At 49.0% G+C, this 11,954-nt stretch overlaps 1 protein-coding gene across 1 annotated transcript; it reads left to right on the top strand.

Moving 5' to 3' along the window:
• The first annotated feature begins 2,631 nt into the window (after nt 1–2,631).
• On the top strand, nt 2,632–4,377 carry SIT1 (signaling threshold regulating transmembrane adaptor 1). The gene is made up of 5 exons (XM_032239985.1): nt 2,632–2,925; nt 3,042–3,177; nt 3,264–3,322; nt 3,434–3,495; nt 3,595–4,377. The coding sequence occupies exons 1-5, from the start codon at nt 2,820–2,822 to the stop codon at nt 3,826–3,828; spliced, it is 597 nt and encodes a 198-aa protein (XP_032095876.1). The 5' UTR covers nt 2,632–2,819; the 3' UTR covers nt 3,829–4,377.
• Nucleotides 4,378–11,954: the final 7,577 nt, after the last annotated feature.

Here is an 11,954-nt window from a genome sequence, read left to right as displayed (position 1 = left end):
GATGGAGTCTTGCTCTGTTGCCTAGGCTGGAGTGCAGTGGCATGATCTTAGCTCCCTGCAACCTCCACCTCCTGGGTTCAAGTGATTCTTGTGCCTCAGCCTCTCGAGCAGCTGGGATTACAGACACACACCACCACGCCCGGCTATTTTTTATATTTTTAGTAGAGATGGGGTTTTACCATGTTGACCAGGCTGGTCTCAAACTCCTGACCTCAGATGATTTGCCCACCTCAGCATCCCAAAGTGCAGATTACAGGCATGAGTCACCATGCCCAGACCCAAATTTTTCTTGTTTTCTTTCTTTTTTGGTGAGGGCAGGGTCTCACTCTGTTGCCCAGGCTGGAGTGCAGAGGCTTGATCTTGGCTCACTGAAACCTCTACCTCCAAGGCTCAAGTAATCCTCCCACCTCAGCCTCCCGAGTAGCTGGGACCACAGGCGTGCACCACCACATCCTGCTAATTTTTTGTATTTTTTTAAAGACAGGGTTTTGCCACGTTGCCCAGGCTGGTCTCAAACCCCTAGGCTCAAGCAGTCCTCTGACGCAGCCTCCCAACATGCTGGGATTGCAGGCATGAGCCACCATGCCTAGAACAAATTTTTACTATTCAAGTGGCTCATTTAAAAAAATGCTTTAAGGCCGGACACGCCACTGCACTCCAGCCTGGGTGAGTAAGCCGAGATTGCGCCAGTGCACTCCAGTCTGAGTGACAGAGTGAGGCTCCGTCTCAAATAAATAAATAAATGAAAATTTAAAAAAATTTAAAAATTATTTATATGACAATTATGTTCATTGATAATTATGAAATGAATAATGAGGGCCAGAAAATAAATTCAGACAGTGAATATTTTCTTTCCTTGAACTTTGTAAATATAATCATGTCAACATAAAACCAGTTATGCATTGCTTAACAACAGGGATCGGTTCTGAGAAATGAGTCACTAGGCAATTTTGTCATTGTGCAAACATCAGAGTGTCCTTTCACAAACCTAGATCGTGCAGCCTATTACACACCTAAGCTATATGATATAACCTAGTGTTCCTAGGCTCCAATGCCTACAGCATGTTACTGTACTGAATACTGTAAGCAGTTGTGACACAATGGTATTTGTGTACCTAATGCAGAGACAGGATCTCTTTCTTTGTCACCCAGGCTGAAGTGCAATGGCACAATCATAGCTTCCTGCAGCCTCCAACTCCTGGGCTCAAGTGATCCTCCCACCTCAGCCTCCCGACTAGCTAGGGCTACAGGCTGTTTACTACTATTTTTGTCTGTTTTTAGTAGAGATGGAGGGTCTCACTATATTGCCCAGACTGGTTTTGTACTCCTGGCCTCAAGCGATCTTCCTGCTGCCTTGATCTCCAAAATGCTGGTATTACAGGAAATGAGTCACTGTACCTGATCGACCACAGCAATTTAAAACTTAGATGTGGGCTGCGCGCAGCGGCTCATGCCTGTAATCCCAGCACTTTGGGAGACCAAGGTGGGAAGGTTGCTTGAAGCCATGAGTTGAGACCAGCCTGGCAACAAAGGGAGACCCCATCTCTACAAAAAATGAACAAGATTAGCTGGGTGTGGTGGCACACGCCTGTAGTCCTAGCTGCTCAGGAGGCTGAGGTGCAAGAATCACTCGAGCCCAGGAGGTTGTCGAGGCTGCAGTGGGCTGAGCTGTGCTACTGCACTCCAACCTGGGAGACAGAATAAGACTCTGTCTCTCAAAACATAAAATAAAACTTACATCTATAAAGTATTTTTCAGGGAGAAGAATTTAATCACTGATTTTTTTTTTTCAGAATTTCTGGAACATGGTGATAAGAGGACTGATTTTTATTTTTTACATTCTCTACAGACACCTCTGCAGCCCCTTACTGTCTGCAACTCAAGGGGCAGGACTTCTGCCATCCCCATTGTTGGCATGGCACTGCACTCATTTCAAACTTAAAAAAAATGTTATATGGGCTAGACAAAAGGTATCTTTGACTTCTGGTCTCATGTTTATATTTGGAACTTAAAATCCTTCTCTTCTTTCTACATCAATAACCTGGCATGTGATGGAGTTATCTCTAGGTATGGCAGGTACCTAGAGATAACTGCCATAACTGTCCCCTGAAGTGAACATGTGCAAAGACAGGGCTCAGTTTCCCAGGACAGTCCTCAGTTTCCCAGGACAGTCCTAGGGCAGAGAGTTTTAAAATGCAATTAATTATTGAGAGTGACAGTTCTTATGGACAGTTTGGATGAAGTGGGTTGAAAGAGGAGGTTTGGGGGTGTCCCTCAAATTATAATGCCCCCAACCCAATGAAACAGTAACAAGCATCATCTAAACACATATCCTCTCAGATAAGCCTTAGGGTGTGATGGGATTAGAGGTACCAGGAAGCTCCCCACGACCCTTCTACTTTATACCATGCTCATTGAGGAACACATCTTTCTTCCAGGACACAGAGTTGGGGAGGAAGGTGGGCATCCTGGAGCAGAAGGGGCATTCTTATCCTTGTTGGTCCTGCCTCACGTCACTTCTGCCTCACCTCCCCGAGTCCCCAGGGGCTCAACTGCCCGTGACACATTACCCACAGGCCTGCTTGTCTTCTCAAGGGGGCACAGGGCCCCGGCAATGAGGGTGGGGGAAGCTTAGGAGCTGCAGGAGTGGCGCAGGTGCAGGCACAGGGCGGGGTCTTTGTTCTTTTGCTCATCCCTCCCCTCCCCCTTCCTCTCCGGAAACCAGAGACTTTGCCACCACCAGTACTGGGGATGCTGAGCTGTGGGGGCCAGGCCTGAGGAGAGGTGGGAGTGAGGAGGGCTGTGGAAGCGGGCAGGCCATGAACCAGGCTGACCCTCAGCTCAGAGCAGTGTGCTTGTGGACTCTCACATCAGCAGCCATGAGCAGAGGTGACAACTGCACCTGCCTGAATCTACTTGTGCAGGGTGAGCTGGGCTGGGCGGGGGTTGGGTGGGAGGGGTCATGTGGCCCCAGGTGCCACCTGCTGGGCCCTGGGGGTTGGGCTGGTCAGTTATACCTCCCCTTCCTTTCACATCCACAGGAATCCCCTCCATAACCCAGGCCTGGGGAATGTGGGTCCTCTTATGGGCTGTGACACTGCTGTTTCTCATCTCACTGGCTGCACACTTGTCCCAGTGGACCAGGGGCCGGAGCAAGAGCCATCTGGGACAGGGATGGTGGGTAAGGGACAACAGGGATGGGTTGACCGAGAGTTCTCTCTTACCAAGAAGTCCCCACTCATCCCTTAAACTCTGTGTTGCAGCTCTGGAGGGTCTGTGGAAGAGGTCCCACTGTACGGGAACCTGCATTATCTACAGACAGGTAGGGAGCTGGCAGAGAGGAGGGCCACAGAGGCCGGGTCCTGGGTGGGTGGGATGGGGACACGTAGGAGGAGGGACAAGTTGCTGACCAGATTCCTGCTCCTTGTCCCAGGACGGCTGTCTCAAGACCCAGGGCCAAACCAGCAAGATCCAACTCCTGGAGGCTCTGCCAGGGTGAGTCAGCTATGGCTGGAGAAAAAGGGAGGGAAGGAAATGGGGGCTTTCCGGCTTTTCCGAGGGTCCAGTGAACTTCTAACAGCCTTGCATCTCCAGGCTGCAGAGGAGGTGATGTGTTATACCAGCCTGCAGCTGCGGCCTCCTCAGGGCCGGATCCCTGGCCCTGGGACCCCCATCAAGTACTCGGAGGTGGTGCTGGACTCTGAGCCAAAGCCCCAGGCCTCGGGTCCCGAGCCGGAGCTCTATGCCTCGGTGTGTGCCCAGACTCGCAGGGCCCGGGCTTCCTTCCCCGATCAGGCTTATGCCAACAGCCAGCCTGCAGCCAGCTGAGATGGAGGGCCTGGCACAGCAGGACTTGCACTGCCCCAGCCCCCAGTAGCAGGGGCATGACTGTTTCCCAACCAGCCCCAAAGTCGGACGCCATTGCCAAGTCACAGGACGTGAGCTACCCTGGACTTCCTATCTGAGCTTCGAGGGAGACATCTCAGGGCAAAGCTTTCATGATGGAGGAGGCAAAGACAGTAGCCCCGTCCTCATTTCTTTTTTCTATCTGTTCCTCTTAGGCCCCAAACTCCAGGTTCTCACTTCCTTCTTCTGGAGTTTAACCAGATCCTCCCCACCCCCACTCCCTCATAGACTACCCCCACGCCTCAGTGTCTCCTCAGGCACAGGAAGTGGGTGGTGGGGGAGGGGGTAAGAGCCTGACAGTAGGTGGGTGGGTATATTCCTTGGGAACCCACAGACTGGAGGGGACCTGGAACTTAGAGACCAGAGAGACCGAGCCTGGCTTTTGACCTGAGAACCCTGGCAGGAGAATAGTCTCCATCCTGCTGTCTCTGTCTTGTCCCCAAGTGTTCAAATAAAACTTTTCAAAAAGTGTTTAGATTTTAACCTAGAAGGCTGAAGACCTGCAACGGGCCCCGCAAATGAGGGTGTGAACCTTGCTGTCTGCATGGAGCTGTTTCTTTGGGTGGCTAGCGGGGGATGAGGGGCCAAGAGAGGCTGTGGCATCAATGCTGCAGAGGTGGGTGCCGTGGTGGAGGGCTGGAGCCCAGCTCCGCAGCTGCTCTTGCTGCTGCTAGAACATCCCTGGGATCTGCACTGAGAGCCACCACGTTCTCCCTGGGGGCTGCAAGCTCACAGCGCTGAGCTACTCTCCCCTTCACCTCTATAATTGCCACCACCACCACGACCTGCCACCCTGGCTCCTTCATCAAGTCCCCCACCTGACCTCCCCCTGTCTGCCATGAGTCCCCAGCTATACCCCTGTTTTGACATCAGTAACCTTATCTGCATTTAGTCATCGTATACCCCCAGAGGCCCTCTCCTTACCCCGTCACCATGGCAGCAGTCCATCTCCACTCACTCTCTCCCACCCTGGCCTCCTAAAGTGCTGGGATTACAGGCGTGAGCCACCACACCTGGCCTTCACTCTCTCAGTTGTCACCTGCAGTCTTGGCAAGAGTTTTGCTTGTCACCCCTTTCATTTTAATCCCCATCCAATTTGTCCTGTCTGTCTACCCATCATCTGCTGATTCTTAACCCCAGCCTTCTACCCCATACAGCATACTACATACATGCCCCAGCCTCCTGTCCCATACAGTCAGCTGGTTGCCACAGAGATTAGGACTCTGGCCTCAGGAGTTGGACTGCCTGCATTCAAATTCCATGCCTACCACTTACCAGCTGTGTGTTCTTGGGCAACTGGGCCTCAATTTCTGAATCTGTAAGATCGGGAGGATATTATTGGTGTTTACTTCAAAAAAAGGTTGTTGAGAGGCTAAATGAGTTACCATTTGTAAGGCATTTAGACAATAAATTCTCAATAATGCTAGGCATTATTAAAATAAGAGAAACATAGGATCATCTGTGGGAGCTCACAGGTGAAGTGATTTCTAAGCAGAGACATGACACATAGTAGAAGTTTGCCAGGAGAGGTGAACGACAGAAAATGCTCCAAGGCAGAGGGAGCCACAGGCAAAGGAGAGGCTTATTCATAGGACCTGGCAGAAGGACATTAGGCACAGCTGGAGGGTGGAGTAAGATGGGGGCAATGGCAGGATGAGGCTGGAGGGGCAGACAGAAGCCAGATCACACTGTGCCCGTAAGTCATGCCAAGGAGCTTGGGCTTTATCCTGCAGGGAAGGTGAAAGGGAGTCACTGAAGGTTTTTAAGCGAGGATGAATACAGGGACCTAAAGGCTCTAACTCCACTGGCTGCTGTGCTGATTTAGTGTCAGTCTGGAGTCAGGTGGCACCTTTCAGAGGCTGTTGTAAGATTTCAGTGAGAGGGGATGGTGGCCATAGCGGTGGGGATGCAGAGGAGGGATGGATTACAGAGCTATTTAGGGTTTTTTAAAAAAGGCCCACCTATCACACCTTCCAGCTTTCTGGTTACAGCCTGTAACAATCCCCAACGCAAATCCTCATCATAATAATACAGCATAGCTCCAAATTGGTTCAGCTCATCACCTCCCTCACCTGGCAACCCCCTCCCCCCCGCCCCCGACACACACACACCCTCTACTCCTTAGTCCATTGGCTGCCCCTCCCACCTTTCTTGCAACCCATCTGTGATCCATCTCTACCAAAAGCCCCAACCTGTCAAACCCCTTCTAGGATATTTCAAGGTCTAGGCCATCTCCCCCAAGCCTCTGTAGAGGCGGGCCCCGCTTGTCAGATCTTTCAGAGGTTTCAGGGGCTGAAGAAAGGAGAAGTCGAGGCTTTCACTTCCAAGCTTCTCTCTTTCCCACTTGGAGTGCCACAGGAAGCCACACAGGAGGAACTTGTGGGCCTGATTCTGGCCTGGTGGTCCCAATTTGAAGGGAACCACCCTTCCCTAAAGTCCACTCCCCCACACACCCCACAAATGCCCCTGGGTCCCTGGACTTCTGAGGACTTCACCCTGGGCCTCCCCAGGAGAGGCCCAGGTCGCGGTTAAGGGCAGAGAGCTGAGGCTGCGTGGGAGGGAAGGAGGCTTCAGGGGGCGGACACCGGATGCGGGGAACCACCGGCAGCGGGATGTGGGGGTCTGAGGACTGTGGTGCTTCAGAAGATGGCTCAGCGTCGCGCCAGGTGGACGTGAGAGCTTTACCCTGCAGGAGGCGGGGGTTGGGGTCCCGCCTACCCACTGGGAAGAGCCAAGGGCTCAAACGCCCCCAACCCAGCCCGCAAATCTCCCCGGCGAACCCGGCCGGCCCAGACACCCTCCGCTAGCCGCCTCCGCCGGTTTAGGACTGAGCTTGTAGCGCCGCCGCCCGGCGAGGGGCGGAGTTGCCACCACGTCTGCGCAGGCGAGCTGCAGGCTGGCCCGCGGCATTCTGGGAGTTTTAGTCCTGACGCTTCGGGACCGCCCAGGGGTATTGCCCCTGACCGCGCAATGAGGACGCCGCTTCCCCGCAGTCGCCTCCCAAGTTCGCGGAACGCAGCGTACCGGCTCCCTCTGGACTGGGTGACATGACTGCTCCCAAACAGTCGTTTGTAAATTGAGTTTCTGTAAAACAATTTTATTTTTCATGTGTGACAGAAGCGGGGTACGATTTGAACTATTGTTTTCCTTCCAGCCCCCCAGCCCGGATCCTCTGACTTCTCTCTCTGGTACCGCCGTTCCGTTTTCTTACCTTCTTACCTCTTCTCTATCACCGAGGCGCGTCCTCTGGCCCAGGGCCTCAGTCCTGAACACTAAGACTGGGCAGATTCCCGACTGATTTCTGAACCTGGACGCCTTCCAAGGGTCCCCCTCGCCACACCCTCTAGTTTATCAACTCATCTTACGAACTAACTGTGATTTCTCTCCCCATCTCTAGCTCCGGGTACTTCCCTAGTAGACTCCTTTCCCTCGCCGGTGTAGCATTCCAGCCAGAAGGAGTGCCGGTCCCGGTGCTCCATTCCCAGGGACAGACCCTCAGGGGGAGTCCCTAGGGCCCCTGGGGCTCCAGCTGTCCCCCCTCTTCCTTAGAGCCCAGCTTGGAGGATAGGGACACACTTAAAACGGAAGAGGAAGGGTCTCCGGGACAGTCAAAGGTTCAACAGCAGGAAGTTCTTAAGAAATCACTTACAGATGGGGAGGGTCTTTGGAAGCCATCTGGCCAGGGCCCATTCGTCTTTGGCCCTGCTCTGCAGTCTCAAAGATGGGTTTAAACTTCCAGCTTGGTTTTGTTACGAGGAAAACAGCTGGGATGTGGAGAAAGACCAAATCTTTTTTTAATATTTAATTTTTATGGGTACATAGTAGGTGTATATCTTTATGGAGTACATGAGATATTTTGATATAGGCATACAATGCATAATACAGATCAAGTCTTTTTTTTTTAAGACCGAGTCTTGCTCTGTTGCCCAAGCTTGGAGTGCACTGAGGAGGCAACGTTGGCTCGCTGCAACCTCCGCCTCCCGGGTTCAAGTAATTCTCCTGCCTCAGCCTCCCTAGTAGCTGGGATTACAGGTGTGCACCACCATGCCCTGCTAATTTTTGTATTTTTTAGTAGAGACACGGTTTCGCCGTGTTGGCCAGGCTGGTCTGCAACTCCTGACCTCAAGTGATCCAGCCAGTTGGATTGCAGGCATGAGGCACCACAGTAGCCCAGACCGAGTCTTAATGACTTCATTTGAAACCTTGAATTCAGCCATGCCCAGAGTTAGACTTGCCAGCTGAAGTTTTTGGCTATGTAAGCTAATGAATTCCTTTTTTTTTTTTTTTTTTTTTTTTTTTTTTTTTTGCTTAAGTCAAGGTTATGTTTTCTATCTCTTGCAAACACGAGCTCTGACTAATTCTGTGGGGGAAAGACCAACAGACCAGAGGCAGCTGAAGATGCTGGACCTCTGATATCTTCACTTACTGCCCAATTCCTCCATGAGCCACCCTCCTCTGACTTAAATGTACTGTCATGCTATTTGACCCTAAGATATTTCTGCTTAACATGTGAGTTAATCAGATCTCTTGTCTAGCTTATAAATGTCTAGAATCATACAGCCAAAAGGAGGCTGACAGATCTGGCCCAAACTTATACCCACTCTAGGAACTGCCCTATGAGTTTCTTCTTGAATACTTCCAGAGATACTGAACTTCTCCATGGTAAGGACCTCACTACCTTACCAGGGACTCTTTTCCAATCTTTCTTATTGATAGAACTTTTAAAATTTGGAACCAAACTCTGCTTCCTCATTACTTGTCTCAGTGGTTCTGCCAATACTGGCCAGACAGTCCTGGAGGAATTGGGAGCCAGTCCTTACAAATGGCTTAGGTCTTTCCTTTTCAGGAGAAGGTTTCTAAAAGTGCCTTCTACATTTTTTTTTTTTTTTTTTTTTTTTTTTTTTTTGAGAAGGAGTCTTCCTCTGTCGCCCAGGCTGGAGTGCAGTGGCATGATCTTGGCTCGCTGCAACCTCCGCCTCCCAGGTTCAAGGGATTCTCCGGCCTCAGCCTCCCGCGTAGCTGGGATTACAGGCACACACCAACATGCCAGGCTAATTTTTGTATTTCTAGTAGAGACAGAGTTTTGCCATGTTGGCCAGGTGCTAGTTTTGAATGCCTGACCTCAGGTGATCCGCCTGCCTCAGCCTCCAAAATTGTTGGGCTTAACAGGTGTGAGCCATTGTGCCCAGCTGGTTCTTTTACAGACTTTATTTGCAGCCTACTCATCACTCCCATTGTTCAGCTTGATCCTTAAAGTGTGGCACTAAGAAGCGAATCTAGCACTGGCAACACAAACAAGTCGGGGGCCATATCTTTGGGCACTAAGTCTACCAGGCCTTTGTTTGTAAGGAATCGACTCTTTAAGTGAAGCAGTGTTTGTCATAAGGACACATGGGGCCATCAGGAGGCCTAAATGGAATGGGAATCCCAGAACAGTGGCTATGGTGTGACTAGACCTTTGCAGACTGTTATCGGATCTCAGATCTCTGCAGTGCTGGGGACCTCAGTGGCAGGAGTATGTGGGACTTCAGGATCTTGCTCCTCTAGTTCCAAGACTCAGATACTCTCTTCATTTCTGCGTCTTTTAGTTATATTCAATTTCTTCCCACTTAGCTAACTTGCTTCCCTATCTTTTATTGTATATTTTCTACTTCACTGTTCTGCCTCCAACCAGCAGCTTCATATTTCTTCCTCTGTCTTGTGACCTCAGTTAAATGTTTAATTATAGAAATAGCATGTGCACGTGGTAAAAAAAAAAAAAAAATCAAATAGAACCAAAGGCTACACAACAGTGGTTCTCAACCAGGGGTGACTTTGCCTCCCACCCCCTCCAGGAAACATTTAGGGTATGTCTGGAAACATTTTTGGTTGTCACAGCTGGGGAGGGAGTGCTAGTGGAAAGAGGTCAAGGATGCTATTAACCTACAAAACTCAGGTCAGATACCCACAATAAGGAGTTTCTCACCCCACATTTACAGTGCTGAGGGTGGGAAATCCTAGCGTGGGGGAAGAAAAGTAAAAGGCTCTATCCCCCATCCCCATTCCTACTCCCTGTCATAGTTCCCTGTCAAAGTTAGGGAACTACTTTTAACAGTTCCTGGCTTTAAGTGTTTTGGTGATTATCATTGTACAGTATTTGTTAATAGTAATACTTAGACCTCTCAGAGCAAGAGAATTCTAGGAAACTAGTGATGTTCTCCATTCCACACCATCTCTGACAGCTCCAGCTATAGATGACAAACTTTAAGTGGGCTCCTTTGGGCTCCTAGCAGAGAGAAGTCTTTGCAGACAAATTCTGGAGAACAGCTGCAGAGCCAAAAGCAAGGACCTTCAGGAAGAAAGCAAGTCTCAGAGACAACCTGCTTCCCAAGGACAATCGTGGCTCCTCTGGGTCTTAACTCCCCTCAAAACTAATTGTGGATTGAATTTCTCAGCCCTTGAGGCTGGGAAAATGCAGAAAAACCAGAGGGCAGAGGAACCTGCTGGCAGAGACAGCTGTATCCCTGACAGAAAAAATGAGAGCCTGGAAGAGATATGTGTGAAGCTCAAACACAAAAGATTTCCTTGAACTAGAAAATGTGATCTCAGAACTAAAAATTTCCATAGATAAATCAAAGGAGAGTCCAGTCATTGCTGAAACCCCAAAATAGGCCTAGAAAATCAAATAGAAAAAATGTTTCAAAACGTGTCACAAAAATATAGAGATGTAAATATGTGGTAGAAGGTAGGAGCCTAGAACAGAGCCAGTAGACTTAACCTGCAAATGCTGTGGGCTCCGGGAGAAAAAGGAACGGGAGAGGAAAGGTCAAAATTAAATAATCGATGGAATTTCTTTAAGCTGAAGAAAGAGTTAAGTTCCAGATCCAATTGAAACCAAAAGACACACACTCAACTACATATAGGTAAAAATTCCCAAACTCTAAGAATATAGGAAATCTTACATATTTTTAGGCAGAAAGCAAGTTTTTTTTTCTCATTTGCAACCCTGGGAGTTAAAAGACCCCAAAATGGAATGTGGGCTAATGAAAGAAAAGCCCTGCAACCCATACCCGGCCAAGGAAGAAAAAAAGATTTGCAGAAATCACTGAGTACCTCATCTGAGAAATATTTTTGAGAAGAGACTCTGATAAACAACAAATGAATCCTGACAGAGACTTCAAGACAGGGGAAGAGAAGAAGCAAGAAAGCAGTGGGGAGCAATGAACCATGTCTATTCATGATGTGTAACGTACATGCTAAATAAGGACTCTTAAAACAGATGGAACACACTATAAGGGAAATTCTAATAACGAGTAAATTATCTCATTAAAACTGTGGAGTCAGGCGGTGGGGATAAGGGGAAGTGTTCCAGAAGTCTAAGACAGGGAGAGGTGGGGAGGAAGGAAGGGTAGTGAAAGCAATCTAGAGATCACATTTTGGTCGAGCATAGTGGCTCACGCCCGTAATCCCAACACTTTCAGAGGCCAAAGCAGACGGATCATCTGAGGTAGGAGTTTGAGACCAGCCTGACCAACATGTGAAACCTGTCTGTACTAAATATATAAAAACTAGCCAGGCAAGGTGGCAGGCGCCTGTAATCCCAGCTACTTGGGAGTCTGAGACAGGAGAATTGCTTGAACCCAGGAGGTGGAGGTTGCAGTGAGCCAAGATCGCACCGTTGCACTCCAGCTTGGGCAACAAGAGCAAGACTCTGTCTCAAAAAAAGAAAAAAAAAAAAAGATAACATTTTATTGGGATGGGGAGGAAATAGAAGATAATTAGAGTATTCTGGAAATAGTAGCTGTTGTTTCATACACTAGAAGACTCGTGTATCTGAGAGCAGGGATAGGGATGGTAACTATTAATAGAAGGACAAACTCCAAATTAGGAGAAAAATTAAATGAGTAGCAATTTATTCAATCCAGCAAAGATTAAAAAAACAAGAATTAACTATATAAAAATTTGTAAAACAAGATGGAAATAAGAAAATCAAATATATCACTCATTACAGTAAATACAAGTGGACTGAAATCTACCATTAAAAGACTGTCAGATTTTGTTATAAATCA

Source organism: Sapajus apella, unplaced genomic scaffold, assembly GCF_009761245.1.
Source record: "Sapajus apella isolate SASKATOON/1434 unplaced genomic scaffold, GSC_monkey_1.0 scaffold46, whole genome shotgun sequence".
Lineage (NCBI taxonomy): Eukaryota > Metazoa > Chordata > Mammalia > Primates > Cebidae > Sapajus > Sapajus apella.
This window is presented reverse-complemented; position numbering and strand designations above follow the sequence as displayed.

What these genes read in the sequence shown, in the direction of transcription:
- SIT1 (XM_032239985.1), top strand. Translation starts at nt 2,820, where the DNA reads ATGAACCAGGCTGACCCTCAGCTCAGAGCAGTGTGCTTGTGGACTCTC. An exon ending in AGCCATCTGGGACAGGGATG is followed by an intron (nt 3,178 to 3,263) that starts GTGGGTAAGGGA and finishes TCTGTGTTGCAG; the next exon opens with CTCTGGAGGGTCTGTGGAAG. An exon ending in CCTGCATTATCTACAGACAG is followed by an intron (nt 3,323 to 3,433) that starts GTAGGGAGCTGG and finishes TCCTTGTCCCAG; the next exon opens with GACGGCTGTCTCAAGACCCA.